The following is a 24,520-nucleotide window of genomic DNA, read 5'->3' as shown; positions in this document are numbered from 1 at the left end:
CGAGTTCCACAGATTAACTACCCTCTGACTTAAGAAGTTCCTCCTCACCTCCTTTCTAAAAGAGCACCCTTTAATTCTGAGGCGGCGACCTCTGGTCCTAGACTCTCCCACCAGTGGAAACATCCTCACCACCAGGTGGCGCAGTGCGATGGCAGCCCCGCCAACGGTCTGTCTCGTCCTTTTTCCTCCTGTTGTTTTTAGTCTGTAGTTAAAAGTATGTTTTAGTGTATCTTTAGTTGTATTATGTGGGGGGGATAAACTTTTTTTATCTCTTTCCTTGACGGAGATGCAACTTTTCCGTATCGTATCTCCGTCCGCACTGCAGCCTAACATCGTGGAGCTGGCTGCCTCTTGCTGGGGATCGACTTTGGGAGCTCCAACAGTGGGAGCCTGCGGACTTAACATCGTGGGGCTGGTTAGGGACTGACTTCGGGAGCTCCAACCGCAGAAGCTTCGACTGCCCCGATCGCGGGAGTTTCAATCACCGGCTGCGGGAGTTTCGATCGCCCCGACTGTGGATGGTTCGACTGCCCCGACAGCGGGAGAAAAGTAGGGAAGAAGATAATACGTTATTTGCCTTCCATCACAGTGCGCTGTGGTGGATGTTTATGTTCATTTTTATGTAGTTGTGTGTCTTGTTGCTTTTTTGGTATGACTATATGGCAAATCAAATTCCTTGTATGTTTTTACTAACTTGGCTAATAAATTAATTACAATACAATACTCCACATCCACTCTATGCCTTTCATTATTCTGTAAGTTTCAATGAGGTCTCCCCTCAACCTTCCAACGAGTACAGGCCCAGTGCAGTCAAGCGCTCATCATTTGCTAACCTACTCATTCCTGGAATCATTCTTGTAAACCTCCTCTGGATCCTCTCCAGAGCCAGCACATCCTTCCTCAGATATGGGGCCAAAATTTGCTCACAGTATTCCAAATGCGGCCTGATCAGTGCCTAATAGAGTTTCTGTTTTTGTATTCCAGTCCTCTTAATATCATTGAATTTGCCTTACCGATTCGACTTGCAAATTAACTTTATGGGAGTCCTGCACCAGCACTCCCATGTCTCTTTGCACCTCCGATATCTGGATTCTCTCTCCATTGCGAAAATAATCTACACCTTTATTCTTATTACCAAAATGCCATGTCTTTCTGCAAAGTCCCTGCTTTCTCTACAATACCTGCTCCTCCACCAACAATATCTCCGCATCATCTGCAAAGTTGGCCACAAAACCTTCAGTCCCTCATCCAAATCATTGATATACAACGTGAAGAGTAGTGGCCCCAGCATCGACCCCTTCGTAACTCCGCTAGTCACTGGCAGCCAACCAGAAAAAGCCCTCTTTATTACCACTGTTTGCCTTCTGCCAGTCAGCCAATCTGAATGAATGAATGAATGAATGAATGAATGAATGAATGAATGAATGAATGAATGAATAAGATTATTGGCCAAGTATTCACACGCAAGGAATGCTATCCATGCTAGTAACCTCCATCTAATACCATGTGCTCTCATCTTCTTCAGCAGCCTCACGTGCAACACCTTATAGACTTAGACTTAGACTTAGATTCCATTATTGTCATTCAGACCTTTCGGTCTGAACGAAATTTAGTTGCCTGCAGTCATACACAATAATAATAAATAACAAAACATACAATAAACACGAATTAACATCCACCACAGTGAGTTCACCAAATACCTCCTCCCTGTGATGGAGGCAAAAGTCTTAGTCTCCGTCTCTTCCCTCCTTGTTCTCCCTCTGCGCTGAGGCGATCCAGGCCGAAGATGCCGCCCTCCAGTCCAGCGGACGCAGCTATAGTTGCGGGAGCTCCGGAAACAGGTTACCAACCTGTAACCTGCGAGCTCGCGGTCGTCCACTGGGCCCGCGGCCGAACCTCCGAAGTGATGTCGCCGCCGCCTCAGCTCCGAGTCGGGCCGCCACCGCCTCAGCTCCGAGTCGGGCCGCCACTGCCTCAGCTCCGAGTCGGGCCGCTGCCGAAAGCTGGAACACCACCTCAGCGAGTCGGGCCGCCGCCTCAGCCCCGAAGTCGGCCAGCCTAGTCCTGGCTGGCTCTGCCTCCGGAGCCTCGAGGTCAGTCGCGGTTGGAGACCGTCAGCTCCGCCATTAGGCCTCAGCGCAGACGGAGGCAGAGAAGGGGGATACAACAAGAAAAAGTTGCATTCCCCCAAAGGCCTTTATCAAAGGCCTACTGAAAATCCAGGTAAACGACACTCCTTTGTCCATCCTGCTATTTACTTCCTCAAAGAATTCCAACAGGTTCGTCAGGCAAGATCCCCCTTTCACAAAATCATGCAGACTGGCCTATTTTATTTTGTGTTTCTAAGTACTCAGAAACCTCATCCTTTATAATGGACTCTAAAATCTTACCAACCACTAGGGTTGCCAACTTTCTCACTCCAGACTTTGCAGGCGACACCCCATCCATCCCGCCGATGATCGGCCATGAGAAGGAGGGGTTTTGGTGTCGGCGGTAAGTGAAGGTCAGAATGTTGGAAAGCTGGCCGGGCTGCCTACCGACGGGGCCACGGATGAGGTGCTGCTGCCGCACTCCATGGGCTGCACTACGCCGGGATGGGTGAGGCGGGGCCGGACGCAACGCTACAACCCGACAGTCCCTTCGACCCGAGTAGTGGCAGTTAAATACGGGACGGTCCCATGTGGGACAAACCAATTTAGCCCAATACATGGGATGTCCCGGCTATTACTCAGTTTGCCCCAGTTGGCAACCCTATCAACCACTGAAGTCAGGCTAACCAGCCTATAGTTTCCACTCTTCTGCTTTGCTCCCTTCCAGAACAATGGAAAAATATTTACAATTTTCCAATTGTCTGGAACCACTCCCGAGTCCAGTGATTCTTGACATATCACTGTCAATGCCTCCACAATCTATAAAGCCACCTCTGCCAGCACCCTGGGGTGCAGTCCATCCGACCCAGGTGACGTATCCACCTTCAGATCTTTCAGTTTCCCAAGCTCCTTCTCCCTAGTAATAACCACTCCACTAACTTCCACCCCCTGACTATCTTGAATTTCAGGTACGTTGTTGGTGTCTTCCACTGTGAAGACTGATGAAAAAACGTATTCAAGTCATCTGCTGTTTCTTTATTCCCCATTATCACTTCTCCTGCATCATTTTCCAGCGATCCAATGTCCACTCTTGTCTCTATTTTACTCTTTAAATATCTAAAGAAACTTTTGCTATCCTCTTTTAAATTATTGGCTACTTTCATATGTTATCTTTTCTCACCGTATTGACTTTTTAGTTGCCTTCTGTTGTTTTTTAAATGCTTCCCAACCTTCCAACTTCCCACTAATCTTTGGATTAGAAGGCAATGTTATATGCCTTCTCTTTTTGATTCATGCTGTCCTTGAGTTCTCTTGTCAGCCACGGTCGCCTCATTCTTCCCTTACAATCATTCTTCCTCTTTGGAACAAAACGATCCTGTGTCTTCTGAATTATTTGCAGAAATTCCTGCTATTGCTGTTCCACCGTCATTCTAGCTAGGGTCCCTTTACAATCAACCTTAGCCAGCTCCTCCCTCATGCTTCTGTAAATACGTTTGCTCAAGACGGACACATCCGATTTTACCTTCTCCCTTTTAAATTGTATGCTGAATATATCATATAACTAGACCAAGTGCAGACCCGTTGGGTCTGTTCCCCCAACGTGCGGTTGTGGGGGGGTGGGGTGGCGTCATGCAGCGTCACACACACTAACTATCCCCCCCCCCCCGCACTCACGCTAATTACCCCCCTTGATATTATATTAATATTATTAATTTGCTCCTTTTACAAAGGGTAGGGGGTAGGGGGTGTGGAGGGGATGGGGTTTAGGGGAGGGTGGCGGAGGAGGGGAGAGAGAGAGAGGGGGAGATAGGGGGAGGAGAGAGGGGGAGGAGAGAGGGGGAGGAGAGAGGGGGAGGAGGAGGGGCGAGAAGAGGGAGGAGGAGAGGGTAGTGAGGGAGGGGGTGAGAGAGAGAGGGGGGAGGGGAGGGGAGGGGAGGGGGGAGCGCGGGGGAAGGAGGAGGGGGGGGACGGGAGGGAGGGGGGGGGGGGGGGGTAGGGGGGGGGGGGGGGGGGGGGGGGGGGAGGGGGGGAGGGGGGGGGGGAGGGGGGGGAGGGGAGGGAGGAGGGGAGAGAGAGAGAGAGAGAGAGGAGGGGGGGGGGGGGAGAGAGGGAGGGGGGGAGAGGAGAGAGGGGGAGGGGGGAGAGGAGAGAGGGGAGAGGGGGAGAGAGGAGAGGGGGGAGAGGGGGGGGAGGGGGGGGGGAGAGGGGGGAGGGGGGGAGAGAGGGGGGGGGAGGGGAGAGAGAGAGAGGGGGGGAGAGGGGAGAGGGGGGGAGAGAGGAGGGGGGAGGGAGGGGGGAGAAGGAGAGGGGGAGGGGGGGGAGAGGAGAGGGGGAGAGGAGAGGAGGGGGGAGAGGAGAGGAGGGGTGAGAGGAGGAGGGGGGAGAGGAGAGGGGGAGAGGGGTGGAGGGGGGGAGAGGAGAGGGGGGGAGAGGAGAGGGGGGGAGAGGAGAGGGGGGGAGAGGAGAGAGGTGAGGAGAGAGAGGAGGGGAGAGAGAGGAGGGGAGAGAGAGGAGGGTTGAGAGAGAGAGAAAGGGAGAGAGACGGGGGGGGGGGTAGAGAGAGAGAGAAAGAGAGGGATAGGGAGAGAGAGAGGAGGGGAGAGAGAGGGTTCCTTTTTACCTCAACCCAAACAACCATTTGCAGACAGTGCTTTTTTTCCCTCAAACTAACCATATTTTCATTTTCAAACCACAGTATGGGTACTCACAGCTGTGGAGACATTTGTTCAGTGTCATTCAGAGCTCTGATTGAGGCACACCACTTGCAGAGACTGATTGAGGCACACCACTTCCTGGTTTTATAGTCCCTCCCCCTCCCTCCAGCAGGGGCAGCAGAGAGAATGGGGAATTTTGTAAAAACATTAATATCTCTATCATATTTCATCGATGGGAAAAATCCTCTGCACACATGCGGCGGAGTGGGGCTCTGAGCGAGGTGGCCAAAAATGACGGCCGTAGGTGGCGGCGTTCTCTCGGAAATCGCAGCACAGAAGGCCAAAACCGGTCAAGAACAGACTTTTAGTAATATAGATGGTCTCTGCCTCCGAGTAAGGTTCCTTTACCTTAAGCTCCCTAATCAAATCCGGTTCATTAAACAATACCAAATCTAGAATTGCCTTTTCCCTGGAAGGCTCCACTACAGGCTGCTCTAAGAAATCTCGTAAGCACTCTACAAATTCCCTCATGGAATCCAGTACCAACCTGATTTTCCCAATCTGCCTGCGTATTGAAATCTCCCATGTGCACCGTAACATTGCCTTTCTTACATGCCGATTGTATCTTTTGATGTAATTTGTACCCTATATCCTGGCTACTGTTCGGGGGCCTGTAAATAACTCACAGCTGGGTCTTTTCCATTTGCTGAAGGAACAGGGGCTATGGATATGATTCGATATCCAACAATTTAATACATTTAATCGTGCACAAAATACTATCTAAAAATCAATAGCATTAATCAAGTGAATGTGTTTAGTAATCCAACAATATTTTTGGGTTTCCATATATTAATGTTGCATTCAGACTCTAGTTAGGATTAAGTACAGTATACATCAAAAAAGCTTCATTGTCTACTCAGAGATTCAATTAAGCTGAACCGCACGTTTCTTGAATTCATTAAACCACTCCAACGATAATCATATTAGTGCAGAGATATTCTGCAATTTGATTAAACGTCTTAAAATACGACTGTAATTCATTTTTCTTTGCTCCTTTGTGAATTTCTTTTTATGGCCCCCTTTAACTTATTTTAATGCCTCTTCCAAGAAGCTGCCTCCATACGATTAAAGAAAAATAAACACTTCAAAGGAACGCTCTTTGTACTCGTTTCTCAGATATTTTTCATCCCGATACTACAATCATTCTTTGTCTCTTGTCTCTTGATATTTGATTCTCGACTATTTCTTTCCAAGTTACTCTTGGTAACTTTAGCCACACTTTAGATATACTTTGTTATCTTCTCTCTTTGCAGATTGTTCAAAATTATCACAGTTTCAGAGGAGATTGCACAAAGCTACTTACTGGTCCTCTTAAATCAATAAGCTCCTGTCTCATCTGGGAGATGAGGGCTTCCTTGGCCATTAGTGATCTGTGCAGCCTCTCATTGAATTCTATCAGCTCTCCATGCATCTCTGCTACCTGAAAATAAAGCACAAAAAAATATTAGAGATGAAGAAACAAAACCAACCGATATTAAACATTAAGATTTCAGTTGCACCAGACCAATAGCAAGCAAAGTCATTAATAGCAAGCAAAGTCATTAATAATATTTCACAGCTCTGATGAAAGGTCCTGGAGCGGAAACGTTAAGGGCCTGTCCCACTTGGATGACCTAATCCACGAGTTTAGAAGACCCTAGATGAGTTGAAAAGCCGAAGTTAAAGACCTCCTACGACCTCCTACGACTATGTCTACGACCTCCTACGATCCCCCTCGACCTCAGTCTTCCACACCTGAGACCAACTATGACTAGCTACGAGTGGAAAATTATCACGTGATAAAATGATGTCATGTTTGCATTTTCTTTCTCGGGCCAGTTACCGACCCACAGCTTTTTTCCATGCCGATCTTTTTTATACTCGTGGACATTTTTTATCAGGCTGGAAAAAACGCTGCGACCTACTTGAGGCCACGAGTACGCGGAGACCACTCACGAGCATGAGGAAGAGTTACGAAGACCTCCTGCGTCCTCCTACGACCTCGCGGCGACCATGCTGCGAGTATGAGTCAAGGGCAAACTCGGCAGAGGTCAACAATTAGTTCGTGAAAGTAGGACAGGGGCATTAACTGTTTCTCTTTCCAGATGTTGCCTGAAGTGCTGAACCTCCCTAGCATTTTCTGATTTTTTACTTCCAACATCTGTGGCTTTGTGATTTTCAGTAATAATGGGCTGGATTGTGTTCATTCCTGCCTAGCGCGATAAGAAAAATATATTGACGCAGCCTAAAATGATAAAAGATAAACCCACATCAAAAGATTCTCAATCTTAATTCCACTGTTGCAAATAAAATGTAAATTTCAATTTAAAATTCAGAATAAGGACATACCAAAAGTGATAATTTATACTGACAAAACAGTGCTCCCCGATAAGTGTTTAATAATGTACAGGTACACTCGCACACTGCTAGAAATAATCATTCTGACCACTAATTAATTTGACAGCATTGAAACAAACTGCTGATGGAACTCAGTGGGTCAGTCAGCATGTGTGAAAGCAAAGGAATAGTTGACATTTTGGAGTAACTCAGCGGGACAGGCAGCATCTTTGGAGAGAATGAACGGGTGGCGTTTCGTCTCGACCCAAAATGTCACCCATTCCTCTTCTCCAGAGATGTCCCGTTGAGTTACTCCAGCATTTTGTATCTATCTTCGGTTTAAACCAGCATCTGCAGTTGCTTCCTACACTGTTGATGTTTTGGGTGGAGGTCCTACATCAGACTGGAGTCCTGTATCAGAGTCTCAACCAAAAATGTCGATTGTCATTGCCAGACCCACTGAGTGCCTCCTGCTCTGGGTGACAATGGGTGTTTTGTGCCTCTGTAATTCATTTGGCAAGACACTATTTTTTGAAACCTGTGTGAATTTTATTATGTAATCTATAAGAATTATTTATTACTTTTGCAGAGTATTACAACAATGACGGAAAACATTCCACATTGGAACATGCTTTTCTTATTTACAACTGTACGATCCTAACTGTGCAGCTGGAGGGTGGGGCAGTAGCTATGGCGAGGATCTCTGGGGAGAAGGACCTAAAGAAGGGTCTCGAACCGAAACGTCGCCAATTCCTTCTCTCCATAGATGCTGCCTCACCCACTGAGTTACTCCAGCATTTTGTGTCTACCTTCGATATTTTTGTTTAGTTTTGTTTAGAGAAATAGTAGCCCTTTGGCCTACTGAGCCCTCACTGACCAGCTATCCCCGCATATTCATACTATTCTACACACACTAGGGACAATTTACATTTATACCAAGCCAATTAACCTACAAACCTGTACGTCTTTGGAGTGTGGAAGGAAACCGAAAATCTCAGAGAAAACCCATGCGGTCACAGGGAGAACGTACAAACTCCGCACAGACTGCACCCGTAGTCGGATTGAATCCGGGTCTCTGGCGTTGCAAGCTCTGTAAGGCAGCAACTCTACTGCTGCCTGGTATAAATTAAAAAACTGTGACCAAAAGTCTTTCTGGATCACCACTATAAATCTTTTGTCCCCAAACCAAATTGCACATCCATGCTGTTTCTTCTCAATTTTATTTCATGGGATTCAATGTTGCTGCCACAGTTAATTTGTGGCAATTGAAAAAAAAACCTGTTAAAATTCCAAAACCATAACAGATGGCAAGTCCTGAGGTGCTATTTCCCAGTTGTCCTGATGGCCTTTTTGACAGCTTGCTGCTGTCAAAGGTCTTTTTAAATAAAATTCAAAGACCTCTGACATAATAATCTAAATAATGTCTGACAGAGATATTAAAAAAACATTACAACTGGACAAACATTAATTTAAATAATTACTGAAAAGTTTTAATTTGATACCTCTATGGTTTGAGGAATAAATTTCAAACATTAAGGCGTTTGCAATCATCTGGCACCATGCCTATGTCCAAAGAATACTTAAAGATTGCAGGTGGTGCCAATGTAATTTTGACACTTACATCCAGATTAGCTTATTACACTTAAGTACAGCCAGCCTCTTTGAAAACCCTTTTGTTATCCATTTTTAACCTGTCATGTAACTGAACTGCAACCTTCTTAACAATGACTTGGTTCCATCTTTTTTCATGATCATAAGTTATAGGAGCAGAATTAGACCATTCGGCCCATCAAGTCTTCTGCACCATTGAATCATGGCTGATCTATCTTTCCCTCTCAACCCCATTCTCCTGCCTTCTCCGCATAACCCCTGAATCCTGTACTAATCAACAATCTATCTATCTCCGCTTTAAACGTATCCATTGACTTGGCCTCCACAGCCTTTAGTGGCAAAGAAGAAGAAAAGGAAACACATGCTTCTGCCATGCATCAATCTTCCTTTGTTTCACTTTACACTACTATACACTGTATGTTTGACAGCATACATTTTCAGTAGAACAGACTGCAAAAGACGTAATTAGTCTCCAATTTGCATTGATTGCTAAATCTTCAATTTTCAGATAAGTACCCCCAAGCAATTTAATATTAAGGCAGTCAGCAATTAAAACTAACATTGATGAGGTCCAAATGAACCTTATCTACAGTGCACCTCATTTAATGCTTGCTTTCATCCTTTGGCCTATATAACATCCAACATTTTCAATGGGACATCAAGTGCTGGAGTAACTCAGCAGGTCAGGCAGCTTCTCTGAGTAACATGGATATGTGACTTTTTGGGTTGAGATCCTTTTTCGGACTCATTGTAAGGGGGGGGAGAGAAAAACTGGAAAAGGGGAGAGGCAGGATAAAGTGTGGGAGAATTGGAGAATTCAATGTTCATAACGTTGTGTTGTAAGCTAGCCAAGCGGAATATGAGGTGCTGTTCCTCCACTCTGGCAATGGAGAACCAGGACAGAAAAGTCAGCGTGAGAATGGGAAGGGGAGTTAAAGGGGAGTGTGACCAGGAGAGCCAGTAGGCCTTGGTAGATCTAAAAGTGTTTCAATGGACAAGGTTCTCGTGACAACACATTTCCTCTAATCTTCTACTGAGTGACATGTAATTAAACCTCCAGAATCCTTAATTTGCAGGGTTTAGAGATCATATTCAAAGTCAAACATTTGCTCTCGGATACATTTAGCCAACATCAGTCGATATTTTTACAGCCGGACATCTTTAATTAAAGCTATTGATCTGTTGTGCAGGCAACCACTAAATACTCTTCACTGTGTAGGAAAGAAATACAGATGCTGGTTTAAATCGAAGGTAGACACAAAATGCTGGAGTAACTCAGCGGGTCAGGCAGCATCTCTGGAGAGAAGGAAGGGGTGACTTTTCGGGTCGAGACCCTTCTTCAGACTCTTCACTGTCTGGCTTTTGTCATGTGAAAATCCCTTTTGCAATAAATAATAGTTTCTGAAAATATATTTGTACAGCCTTTAACCATTCAGAGACGCCTGCATTCAGAATATTCATAGGCAATTATCCTTGCAATGATTTGAGGACATGGTGTTGTTCAAATGACATTACTGATTTGCTTCTGAATAGAAGATAGACACTAAAAGCTGGAGTAACTCAGCGGGACAGGCAGCATCTCTGGAGAGAAGGAATGGATGATGTTTCACGTCGAGACCCTTCTTCTGAAGGCTTCTGAATAGATGCAGATCTCACTGAATAGATGCAAATCTCACTATATATAGATACTTAAAAAAATTTAAAGGTCTTTGGTATATTGTGCCAGATGTAAAAAGTGGATATATTTTAATAAAATAAAAACAGAAAATGCCGGAAATACTCATGCAGCACCTATGAAGTGTGACACAAGATTAATATTTCAGATTGATGACTGTTCAGCAACTAGGGCAAGGTGGTAGAAAAAAACATGCTTTCTGCTGCAGAGAAGGAGGTGGGGCGGAGGAAACAAGTATGATAGGATAGAGACCAAGAGACACTGAATTACACAAGTGCCAGTGGTACCAGTTGACAGTTGGCAGTGAAGGTTTGTTAATGGAACTGTGAGATATAAAATACTAAAGTTGCTAGAAACTTGAAATGAAAGATTGTTGTTCTATCCAGATGGTCACATAGATCCAAGGAAGAAGAAAAATGTCACAGAAACTGAGAATGCACAACAGATCAGAATTGGAGAATTTCAGCATGGCTGAATATTGTGCTTTTGCTTAACAGCTCAATATCAAAACCTATAATCATTTGTGCAGAATGCAGCCTCCCAATTCTCAATTAATTCCAAAAGACACAAGAAGGCCGCTCTCTTTTGATTCAGCAAATCGAAACAACAACAGACTTGACATTATCGAGCATACCCAGTTTGTCAAAACCTCACACAAGCAGTGAATGTGTGATACCGAGACCAATACTTGGACGAACAACAGGATACAGAAATGTGTTACCGTTAAATAGAAGCCTAGATATTTAGATCACGGAAAGACGTGATAATCATTGCTATGAACGAAAACATTAGAATCTCATGGAGAGTTTAAAGAGGAATTTGTGTAGCAGATGCTATGGTATCAAAAAGGAATTAATGAATGAAAGAAATTCCATATGCCAGATCATCAGGTCTTTTTCTGCATTGCTTGCACATTTTGCCAAGGCGAGGCAATCAGCCTGAAATGGAGAATCCATGCCTATGAACCGTCATTATATAGATCTGGAAAAAATTTTGATATAGTTGAGCCGAAGAATTGTTACAATCCTGATCAAACAAGTTGTAGATTTACATACTAATCATATATTGTATAATACACACCATATGTTGTATCAGTACCTCTACATATACAGATCCCATGCAAATAATGAAGTTGAAGCATTCAAAGGATGTGATTATTAATTTCTGACATTTCATGTTTGTTCTCATATGAGGAAGAAGCCTTTATGGGTGTGAGATAAAAACAACAGAACTCCTGGAGAAAAGGAATAGGTGACGTTTCGGGTCGAGACCCTACTTCAGACTCGAAATGTCACCTATTCCTTTTCTCCAGAGATATTGTCTGACCTGCTGATTTACGACAGCTTTTTGTGTCTATCTTCGGTTTAAACCTGATGCATCTGCGGTTCCTTCCTACACAACAGAAGAGTAATCATCACCATTCTGCAGCAATTGGTGCTGTAGAAGAGGGTGTGCAATATAATTGGAATAGGGTGTTTACTGCTAGAAGGGTGAAGGGCAGAGCTCCAGCAGGTTTGCATTGTGTCACGTCACTTGACCGTGGACATAGAATCAGCCCCTCCAGTTTAGTTTGGTCGGTCCATGCCCACCAAGTCCTCATGATTATCACCCCGTACACTAGCACTATCCTACACACTCAGGATAATTTACAATTTTACCGGATCCAATTAACCTACAAACCTGTGCGTCTTTGGAGCATGGGAGCAAACCGGGGCACCTGGAGAAAACCCATGCAGTCAAAGGGAGAACGTACAAACTCCGTCCAGTACCCGTAGTCAGGATCAATTCCGGGACTCTGGCGCTGTAAGGCAGCAGCTCTACTGCTGCACCACTATGCTGCCCTAGCCGTACACTAACCCTATCCCCCAACTCTTTCTCCACTACATCGACGACTGCATCGAGGCTACCACCTGCACCTGTGCAGAACACATGGACTTTATTAACTTCACCACTAACTTCCACCCTGCCCTCAACTACGCCTGGACTATCGCTGACACCTCTCACCCCTTCCCTTACATTCTGCTTCCCAAAGTTTAAAACCTCGCACTTACTCAGATTAAACTCCATTGGCCACTTCTCTGCCCATTTCTCAAGCTAATCTATATCCTGCCGTATCATCCGACATCCTTCTTCACTGTCTGCCGGTCCTCTACATTTGATGTCGTCAGCAAACGTACTCACCAACCCATCTACATTTACGTCTTGGTCATTTATGTATTTATCACAAAGCGCTGAGGTCCCAGCACAGATCCCTGCCGATCTCCACTGGTCACAGACTCTCCAGCAGAATATCTAACTTCCATCACAACCCTCTAGAATCCAGGCAATCGCTTTCCACTGCAACAACTGTTCCCTGACCAGACTCGTTTCCCAATGCAAGGTCCTGTATGGTCGCTCCTCAAGTCAGATTAGCCACATACTGTTTAAGGAAACCTTCTTGGATACACCTAACTAATTCTGTCCCATCTAATCCTCTTGCCCCAAGTCCCAGTCAATATTGGGGAAGATAAAATCACCCACTATAACAATCCTGCGGTTCTTGCATCCTTCCATAATCTGTCTACATATCTAATCTTCCATCTCCCAGTGGCTACTGGATGGCCCATAATATAATCCCATTAGATTAATTGCTCCTTTCTTATTTTTGGGCTCAAGCCATAACACCTCATTAGAAGTATCCCCCAGTACGTCCTCTCTGTGTACTGCCATGACACTCTCCCTGATTAGTAAAGCAACTCCTCCACCTCTTTAACCCCCTTCTCTATCCTGTCCAACAGGTGAGCTGGGATTCAGTATTGAACAACAGATAGGTGCAATAGGGCAGTAGTGAGGAGCAACAAAAAGAAAAAGATGAGGTGGAAACAGAAAGAGTGGAATAAACTTTCTATAAATATTCAGGTTTCAACCAAAATGTTGTTTGCATAATTTGCGAGTAAATGTAAGAGAGAGAATATGGGACCCATGAAGACCACTGCCAGTGAGAGTGCAATGGATACTAAGAAAACAGCACAAATTTTAAATGGACGCTTTGTATCTGTTTTCACAGCGGAGAGAGAAAGGGCAAAATACCATTGGTACGAGGGAATTGTAAAATAAATCAAGTGAGAAAATCTTAAGGATTTAATATTAGTACAAAATGGTAATGGAGAAATTATGCAAGATCTAACTGCAAGCACCCGAGGGGATGAAAGGAAATGGTTGAAGATATAGAAAATGTGAAAGTCATAATTTTCCAGCATTAAGAATCGTGCTATTGAATTGGAAAATGGAGACTTTCAGTTTTACTAATTAAGAGGGAGTAGTTGTAGACCTTGCAATTCAATGTCAATGTGTCAAAATTATTCAAATTTGTTATCAGATGTGCCAGCGACCGAGTTCTGGCTCATCTATGATTACTGCACCACAGTGCACGGGCACAGAAATCAAAGACACGTTGATTGAGCAGCATTACATTACCCTTTAAATCTCACTATGATTTTTTTAACTTATGAAGTGGTTATTGGAAATCCAAAAACATAAAATTCACCAGTTCCCTTTATCCACTGTGCCAATTGCAACCTCGTAAAACTCCAACAAATCTGTCAAACATAATTTCCCTTTTATTAAACAATGTTGACTATCTACAGTAACTGTATTGTGACTTTTCTAAATGCTTTACTACCACTTCCTTAATAATGGACTCTACTACACTTCCTTTGATGTCGTAGGACTATCCTGCCTGTGATTTTTTGTTTTCCCTGTTACTACTTTCTTAAATATCAGTGTTATATTGTAGTTTTCTGATATGCTGGGATATTTCCATAATCCAAGAAATGTTAACGTATCTTGTGTACACAAGAAATCAAATGAAACTAACACCAAGGCAGCCTCTATATGAAAAAAAGTAGATTTATATCACTCATATAAGGCTGCAGAGAGTAGAGGGCTCAACTACACTGCTTCCCACTTTTGAAGTGGGAAAGATTTGATATGAACCTGAGAGGCAACTGTTTTTACAGAAAGGGTGGTAGGTATTTAAGAATAAGGGGTAAGCCATTTAGAACGGAGATGAGGAAACACTTTTTCACACAGAGAGTTGTGAGTGTGGAATTCTCTGTCTCAGAGAGCGGTGGAGGCCAGTTCTCTGGATACTTTCAAGAGAGAGCTAGATAGGGCTCTTAAAGATAGCGGAGTCAGGGGATATGGGGAGAAGGCAGGAACGGGGTACTGAGTGGGGATGATCATCCATGATCACATTGAATGGCGGTGCTGGCTCGAAGGGGCGAATGGCCTACTCCTGCACCTATTGTCTATTGTAAACGAAGTGATCTGCCAAAGGAAGTAGTTGAGGCAGGCACTATCAGAACATTTAAAAACATATGGACAGATACATTGAAGTTTAAAGGATATGTGTCAAACGCAAGCAGGTGTGACTAGTGTAGTTCTAGTGTTGGTCGGCATGTGCATGTTGGGCTGAAGGGCCTGTTTCCATGGTGTATGACTCTATAAACAGGAAGACCCAATAAAAGGGTCTGATATTTAGCCATTCTTGGAAATCTTAGATGCTTCACCAAAGCATGTTAGTCATCAATGCCACACAAACAAACTCAAATCAGTTGCTGCAAGATGTTCGAAGAAGGAAAGCTCTCAAGGCTCATTTAATTTTAAATGGTGCATCAGATTCACTTAAACTTTCAACAGACTTGGGATCAGCCAGCTGTGCAAACTGCTTATGCAACACGAGGTTGCCAGCAAAACCTGTGATATCACAGCTGTCGCTTTCACAGCAGTATCCAAGCCGGTATGGGATCCTGATGATGTTATGGGAGTGGTGTTTAGTCCAACTCTGATGGATAAGAATTTTAAGGAAGTGCTTCTTTCACACAATGAATGGAAAGAATTGGTAAATTGAATGAATGAATGAATTAAAAAGTTTATTGGCCACATACATGTACACATGTATGTACACATACAAGGAATTTGCCTTGGTGCTCTGCTCGCAAGTAACAACACGACAGTAATAAAACATAAAACATTAAAGCATTAAGTATAAAACATTATAGTTTAAGCATGTGAATGAAATAAAATACCAGAGCAAAAGGAGGCTACAGAATTTTGGTTGTTGAGTAGAGCTTTTGCTCGTGGCAAAAAGCTGTTTTTATGTCTGGCTGTGGAGGCTTTGATGGTCCAGAGTCGCCTTCTAGAGGGAAGTGATTCAAAGAGTTTGTGGTCAGGGTGACAGAGGTCAGCGATGATCTTACCCGCTCGCTTCCTGGCCCTTGCAGTGTACAGTTCATTAATGGGGGGAAGGTTGCAACCAACAACATTTCTCAGCTGATCGGACGATTCGCTGCAGCCTCCGGATGTCGTGCTTGGTGGCTGAGCCAAACCAGACCATGATGGAGAAGTTGAGGACAGAATCTACGAAGGCAGTATAGAATCGGAGCGATCGCAATCTCCACTGTTGATTAAGATAAAAATGGAACATGCTCCTCCAGAAAGGTCGGCGGCAGGCAGAGAACGGCACGACCCAAGTCAGAAGACATGGTTAAAAGACATGAAACTGCAGAACCCAAGTCATACCAATGGGAAGTTAATGGCATGAGGGGGAAATATGATGACCAAAAACTCACACGAGCCTCGAAGACCTGCAAGCTCTGGGTTGCATGAAAATAGAAACAGTATGCAGTCTTTTATCAAATGATTCAATAGGAACCTTTTAGGGATCAAACTGTGCCCTTTGGAACAGAAACAAATAAACATAGAAAATAGGTGCAGGAGTAGGCTCTTCAGCCCTTCGAGCCAGCACCGCCATTTAATATGATCATGGCTGATCAATATCAGTACCCAGTTCTTGCTTACTCCCCATATCCCTTGATTCCATTAGGCCAAAGATGGGGATGAATAACTGAACCAGGTGAACAGTCCATTTGGATTGCTGAAAAAGAGTGGAAAATGTGTCTAGTGATAGAATCTCATTGAAGGTGAGAGACATTACAGCTCACTGTCAAACCTGTATATCTGTTAAAACAAAAGGACATAACACCATTGATTTTCTAATCCTCAATGTCTGGAAATTGATGGTTGAGGCATGTCAGAAACCTGCATACATTCCACATTCAATGTCCAGCATCTATCTACCTGATGAAATTTACCCCTCTGTTCTTCATTAAACGGCAGGCTTGTATTGGTGAAGATTCGAAATCGTTACCAAGAGAATTACCTCTGGCAACAAACAGCTGATGAACATACAAGATAAACAAAGAGTCACAAGCAATAGGGCTCTTAAAGATAGCGGAGTCAAGGGATATGGGGAGAAGGCAGGAACGGGGTACTGATTGTGGATGATCAGCTGTGATCACAGTGAATGGCAGTGCTGGCTCGAAGGGCCGAATGCACCTATTGTCTATAATATCTTCCTGATACACCAGTCTAACCATACACCCATGACTTAATCTTGGGTTTAAATAATGATATTAAGTATTCTTAGAATTTGTTAGTAATATTACATATTTTCCAAACATTTTCAATCCAGGAACAAGATCTGTTATGTACAAAAAAGACAAAACTCATCCGTATAGACCATTGCACACATTCAATGCCCTCGAGGAAGCATTGGATCAAATAGTCATGCCGCTGAGGGGGGCCACGTTTAAATCTCAGCAAGATATCATGTCTACTTGGAATACAAGAATCATTTCATTTCAAACGCAGAGCACTTTCAATCTCAAAAAACATTTAATCTCGGCACACTGATTGTTAGCAAAGGCTGCTCACATGGAATTGCTATTCTTTTACAGGAAGGGCAAAGGATTAAATGAAATGTAACTTAATTGTTGTTTTGCTTCAAATCTTTAAATCCTGAATTTTAAAAGCTTAATTCTTCCATGTTAAGGACACCTGTACATATGAATGAGCTCAGAAGGCTGACATCGCTGGCTGCTGTAGGGCTGCAGGCATCTTTTGCTGGATTGGTACAGGGCATGTGTTCCTTCTCTCCCCATCTACTCCATATGCCTGAGCCGTAAAAACTCAGGGGCTAGGTCCACCAAGTATTGAGCAGACTTACTCACTCACACTGTGTGATATAACTCACTGAGATTCTGACAAGCTGGCGTCCAATCTTTCCGCTTCTGCTGGCTTTCCTGTCACAGCTGTTTCTGTGATCTTATCAATGAGTATTGTTGAGGCAGAGATAGATAGATTCTTGATTAATACGCGTGTCAGGGATCATGGGGAGAAGACAGGAGAATGGGGTTACGGGGGAAAGATAAATCAGCCATGATTGAATGGCGAGTAGACTTGATAGGCCGAATGGCCTCATTCTGTTAATATTGCTTATGAACTTATGAGCATGAACATACACTGTTTTAGTTCATTTCTAACTTACGAACAATTCTAATTATAAACATGTAACAAGGAACTGTCGATATTGGTTTATACTGAAGACAGACACAAAATGCTGGATTAACTCAGCAGGTCAGGCGGCATCCCTGGAGAACATGGATAGATAAAGTTTCAGGTCAGAGGTTTCCAGTCTGAAAAACAGTACCGACCCAAAACATTGTCAATCCGTGTTCGCCAGGGATGCTGCTTAACCCACTGAGTTACTCCAGCATTTTGTGTCTATCTTAGGGTATAAACAGTTCTCAGGGATAGAGCCCTGCCATAAACTGGATCAGAATCATTTTTATTTTCACATGCTTATACCCTAACTTGTAAAAAAGCAACATTCGGCAATTGAAGACAAGAGCATAAGACATCCACTTGATTTCACACCTAACTTCAAAAATGTTTTTTCTTTCATTTTTTAATCTACAAGCTGTCACCAAGTCTCATTTCCAACTGGATCAGCAATGAGAAAGCACAGCTGGAGTTATAAAAAATGTGCAATATGTCTTTATACGGTTTCCTCTTCATTAAATAGAGGAAGAAAATTCTTCATCTATAAAGATTAATGAGGCTCACTGTAAATCAAACGATACACTACTATTTGAAAATAAATATACAAAACAATGGAATACACAACATATGCTCCGTTGCTATAAAGCTTGCACTTCTGAGGCCCCATAGATGGGGAATATCCTGACCTAGTTCACCAGGATAGTCCCTATATCCCTATGTGTGGACTTAGAAGACCAAGTTGAAGTTCTCCCTCAATATCAGCAAGACGAGGAGATTGTGATTGACTTCAGGAAGAGAAGCAGTACACACACCCCAGTCTACATTGATGGCACCAAAGTAGAGATGGTCGATAGCTTCAAGTTCCTAGGAATAAATATACCAGCAATTTGCCCGGGAACAGTCACATCAAACTTACTGCCAAGAAAGCACATCAACTCCTCTGCTTTCTTTGAAGGCTTAGGAAATTCAGCATGTCCCCAATAATCCTCACCAACTGCTAGCGATTCACCACAAAATCATCTTTCAGGGATTCATCGCAGTTTGGGAACTTCTCTATCCAGGACTGCACAAAGTTTGCAGAGGGTTGTGGGCGTAGCCCAGGCCATCACACAAACCAGCCTCCCTTCCATTGACTTCATCTACACTTCACGCTGCCTCGGCAAGGCCAGCTGCATAATCAAGGAGCAGTCTCACCTTGGTCACTCCCTCTTCACCCCTCTCCCATCAGGTAAGAGGTACAGAAGTTTGAAAAAACACCTCCAGATCCACAAATAGTTTCTTCCTAACTATTATCAGGCAACTGAGCGGTTCTCTCATCAGCTAGAGTGCGGTCCTGACCTCCCATGTACCTCATTGGAGACCTTTAAACTATCATTAATCAGACTTTATCGGACTTTAATGCTATATCTTGCGCTAAATGCTGTACCCTTTATCGTTTATCTGTAGATTGTGGATGGTTTGCTGGCATTCATGTATAGTCTTTTCATTGAATGGATAGCATGCAAACAAATGCTTTTCACTCGGTAGACATGACAATAATAAACTAAACTAAATGATCTGCACGTTTATCTGTAGCTTCATGGCTGCTTATGAACCCTGACTCAGCATCTTGGAGAGACAAAAAGGGGGAATGGATTTGCTGACTTTTCACAAATTTCTGTTTGAAGTGAAGGTCATTGATCTGAACTATTTACTAACTCCGTGTCTCTCTCCACAAATGCTGCCTGACCTGTTGAATACTTCCAGCATTGCAGATTTCCAACATTTGTGATATTTTCCCTTTTATGTTGTTGGTTTCTTCTTATAACTGCTCAGTTAATTCTTTTTTTGGTTACCCACCAAACAAATTCAAACATAACTCCTTTTTTTACAACTGTGATGCTTTTAAGGGTGACTGATGCACAGGATTCGAACATTTAGTACGGTCGGTCCTTGTTGAGCTGATCTCTGTTGCAATGATAACAGCACACAGGGCGAGAGGAAGAAAATCAACAAATGTTTCTGTAGCTAACTACTGTTCAATCCTCACTAAAGCAGTGTCTAGGTGTAAGATGAGGACAAGATTTGGCTCAGCTGTGTTGCACCCTCATTCTAATCACTTGCCTGTACTTTATCTATGATGCACAAATACTTAAAGTGACATACTGCAGTGTGCTCCTGCTTATGAAATCATTCAGCAACATATGTCAATAAGTTTAAATGCAAGAGAACATCTACAAGGAGATTTTTAAATATATTAAGCGCTGGACCAGATTTACCACGCAATTGCTTGAAATGGGCAGATTGGAAGAAAGGTCTCGACCCAAAATGTCACCCGTTCCTTCTCTCCAGAGATGCTGCTTGTCCCGCTGAGTTACTCCAGTACTTTGTATTTATCTTTGTTTTAAAGACTAACATGCTTGGCTTATATCTGCTGCAGTTTTTAATATTGGGAGATGACTTGGTTGAAATAAATAAGATCCTGAGGGGTCTTGATAGGCTGAATGTAGAGAGGATGTTTCCTTTCGGAGAGAATATAGAATATGGGGTAACTCTATAAATAAGACGTCGCCCATTTACAGTTAGGCTAGGCAGGAGTGCCAAGTTGTGGATACTGCAGGTCAGCCCTGATCATACTGAATGGAAGTGCAGTGTCAAGGTCCAGGTGGCCAATTCCTGCTCCTCCTTCATATGACTAACAGTTAGCCTAATCAACTGGAATAAACCACAGAAGAGTTGTGTAAACAAAAGAGTAAAGAGCAGTCAGAAAAACATACCTAAACAATGCAGATTCTTATCTTAACCCAACTGTTGAGGCACTGAACGAGAATATTCTCAAAAGGGCTGGACTGCACTTAGAACATTAACTATTAACTATGAGGAAAAAAGTTTTCACCCAGAGAGTTGTGAATCTGTGGCATTCTCTGCCACAGAAGGCAGTGGAGAGAGTTAGATACAGCTCTTAGGGTTTTTTCTTGTTTCTTGGTTTCTTGGTCCTCCAAAATATTCCAAATGGAATTTAAACTGGAGGTGGTGGAGGGAGGACTTAAGCCAGAAAGGGTTATTGGGAAGAAAGAGCTACTTTAAATTTAGTTGCATCTGGTTGGGTAACTATAGTAGGGTGGAGATTATTCCATGCTTTAATTGTGCGGGGGAAGAACGAATTGCTGTATACATCTGTCTTTGTAGCTGGAATCACAAATTGGATCGAATGCCCTCGTCTGCTCCTAATTGGTTTGGGTTTGGTGTAGGTCTTGTAATCTATGTCGAGCTGACCATTTAACATTTTGTAAAAACAGGTCAAACGATGAGCTTCACGTCTGTCTTGGAGAGGGTTCCACCCCAGAGAATTCAGAAGTTTGGTGACACTCGCTTCTCTCTCATAGGTGTTAGTAACAAATCGAGCTGCCTGTCTGGACACATTCGATGGAAGAAATGTTTTTATTTGTGTATGGGTCCCATGCTGCAACTGCGTAGTCCAAATGAGGTCTAACGAGGGTGAAGTATAGCTTCTCGTTTCGTGTTGGAACGAATACCATGGAAGTCAAGCTTCCTAAGCAGTCTCTGGTGTGGGATGACATCAAATGCTTAACGGATTAACGGGTTAACGGAATCAAGGGATATGGGAGAAAGCAGGAAGGGGATACTGATTTTGGATGATCAGCCATGATCATATTAAATAGCGGTGCTGGCTTGAAGGGCCGAATGGCCTACTCCGGCACCTATTTTCTAAGTTTCTATGCCTCTATGCTTCTATTCCTTGATTCAACCAACATTGAGTGCTGATTTCAACATATTGGTATATTTTTCTCTTTTAAAAAATCCTGCACTTCCACACACAAGAAACATTACTGCTATTCAGTGACCCCCCTGGTAGATCATTGTAACTGCCAGGAGTAAAAATTCAGGCCAGAGCAGATCATGTCAAATAGCTTCCTAACATCTACCGTCTCGTCTCTAAAAGTGGAAAGTTCACTTGGAGAATCTACCAAAGGGTATTCAGTGCCTTGAAGCCGTACGCGAGCAAGCATACCTCAGGATAAACTCCAGTGGATGAGTGAATAAAATAGGAAAGAACAGTCAGACAAATATGCCTGAACACACTGAATCTTAAGCCAGCTGTAGAGGCTCGCAACCAGGGTATTCTCCAAATAGTGCGTGGACCATACGTAGAGCATTAACTCTATTCCCTGCCTCACCAAAAGCAGGTATTGATTTAGACATATTCGCATTGGTACATTTTGCTGTTATTTTTTAATTAAATTTTCCCAGTTCTGAAAACTTCACGATTGAATAACATTCAATGAATGGTGCAGATGTAAGGCAGTTCAATAGAAACATTAACAAGATTTTTTTTTTAAATCATGATTTTTAGCGGACAAATATATTTAAAACTCATCAAAAGGCAAATTTAAAATGATACTTTAAAAGCTTTTCCAGAATTGCAAATGATTGTTTGAATATAAATTACTGAAGTGTGCAGTTTTCGAAAAACTAATAAGCACTTGGAAGGAGAAGTTAAAACTGTCAGTTATATAAGCATTATATGTGACTGGTCAATTCTGTGCAGCTGTAACACTCTAGGGAAAGAAAGTCATGTAATTGCAATCAGACAACCTTATGTAGGCAGTTTCCAATATAAATGTGAATGTAGGAATTCATAATGAGAAGCATTGACAGAAAGTGCTTGCAGACATGGGTTTTTTAATACATTACTAGTCACTCTTGCAGAACTTTACCCATGGTTAGAGAATGCAATCACACTCTGATAAAGTTTTGATATCTTTGTATTGCATTTTCACAGAACCATTCTTCAGCTTCTGACGCTTTCTTCTCCTTCATTTTATTCCCCTCAGTTGTTTCTGTTCTCCTTTCTTCCCTCTGCTGCTTTCACTGTACTATCCTTCCCTGTTAGTTGGCAGATGGCTGAGGCACAGAGCTGACTGAAGCCTGCATTTGAAAGATGTTTGCAAAGTCAATGTGACCCTTAGACTTTTCTATTTCATCTCCTCGTCCAATTACCTTGACATGGCTCATTCACAATGCATCCCCTGTCCCTTCACCTTTACACAAACTATTCCTTAATCATTGTACATCTTTCCTGCTCCCCTTGGGATTACACATCAAACCCAACATCCCCTTCTTGTTCTACATTATCCACTTGTTCTACATTATTCATAACATCTTTAACCTACTCCATTCCAATGTGAAATCCTAAGATATCTAAATGCTCATTCAGTTTACTACCTTCGCTCAGCTTTTGCCTTCAACCCCTACCAATCAATTTATCAAAGGGCTTGATTGTTTCCCCAAAAGCATTTTACATAGATCCCCTTTTTTTACATAGAACTAGGTATGGATCAAAAACTTATTTTGCCTTTTTTTCTCTTATTCGGTCTGCTGAACAGAAATCATCACAGCATCTCATGGGTCGAAAGTAATTAGCACCAATCATTTCTAACTAATATTAAGTTAATTAGCTGGCTTTAAAATCAACATCAATTCTTGAAGACGAAAGCAATGTTAAATACAGATAGTACAGAGAGCCAGATATAGAGCTGGAGCAGAAATGTTCATATTGTAGCGGCACCTAGTGGTGCCTTGGGGAAGTGCGAACCCTCGTTATTGGTTGGCGCCATCATGTGACCGCCGGCTTTTCTCCTCAGTCGGCAGCGCTCCTACCGGCAGCAGGAGCTATTATACAGTTGGCTGACCTGGCACGTGGTTTCTGAGTGCTCTAGCTTGTTTGTTGTTCAACTATAAAAATTGTTTTACTCAACCTGCCTGTCTCGCCAAAGTGGTGACCCCGCTGGTCCGCTCATTATTTCGGATCTTGATTATGAACGCCGCCGAAAACCTCGACACCCAGCCCACCCAGCAAAACCTCGACGCACTGCCCGCCCAGCAAAACGCGGTGGCCTTGAATCTGCCCGTTTTCTGGGCGGTACAGCCTCAAGCCTTAAATTCCGGAAGTGGCGGCGCTGTAATACAGCTGCGGCTCGCCTGCAGTCTGTCTGTTTTTACTTTTTATGTTCGTTTTTTTTGTCTAGTTTAGTAATTTTTTTGGTTATTAGGTGGTGTTATATGTGTGGGGGGAGGGTGAAACAGAGTTTTCTGTCTCTCCCTTCGGGGGAATGCGACTTTTTGTCGTATCCCCCTTCTCTTCCCCCGTCTGCGCTGAGGCCTAATGGCGGCCTCCAACCTGCGACCGACCTCGAGGGTCCGGAGGTAGAGCCAGCCAGGACTCACCAACGCGAGGCTGGCCGACTTCGAGCTGTGGCGACGTCCGGGTAGCGGCACGACTCGGCGCTCCGGTGAGGGCGGACGGTGCGGAGCTGAGACACTCCTGTGCGGCCGGCACGGCTACCGGCTGGAAGGTGCTCCCGTGTGAGCAGCCCGGTGCGGGGCTGAGACGCTGCCTTGTGGGCAGCCCGGTGCGGAGCGGAGACGGCGGCTGAGGCGGCGTTCTGGCGGCGGCGACCTGGATCCGGAGCTCGGCCGCGGGCCAATGGAGGACACAACAGCTGCGGGCAGCTTCGACCATCCCCCGGGCCGCGGAGCTTGAACCGGCCCGTTCGCGGAGCTCGGTTGAGCCGCGGGACTGACTTACCATCGCCCGGTGGGGTATCGCCTCGGCGCAGAGGGAGAAGAGGAGGGAAGAGACAGTAACTCTAAGACTTTTTGCCTCCATCACAGTGAGGAGGTGTTTGGTGAACTCACTGTGGTGGATGGATAATTTGTGTTTATTGTGT

The 24,520-nt window shown here is 43.8% G+C and overlaps 1 protein-coding gene across 1 annotated transcript in view; it reads right to left on the bottom strand.

The window, feature by feature from the left end:
- The window catches only part of snx29 (sorting nexin 29), a 679,392-nt gene that overhangs the window by 238,089 nt on the left and 416,783 nt on the right, over positions 1-24,520 (bottom strand). Inside the window, exon 16 of the mRNA XM_033040302.1 lies at positions 6,108-6,224. Within this exon, the coding sequence (XP_032896193.1) occupies positions 6,108-6,224 (117 nt within the window). The remainder of the gene's footprint in view (positions 1-6,107; positions 6,225-24,520) is intronic.

This window comes from Amblyraja radiata, chromosome 22, assembly GCF_010909765.2.
Source record: "Amblyraja radiata isolate CabotCenter1 chromosome 22, sAmbRad1.1.pri, whole genome shotgun sequence".
Lineage (NCBI taxonomy): Eukaryota > Metazoa > Chordata > Chondrichthyes > Rajiformes > Rajidae > Amblyraja > Amblyraja radiata.
This window is presented reverse-complemented; position numbering and strand designations above follow the sequence as displayed.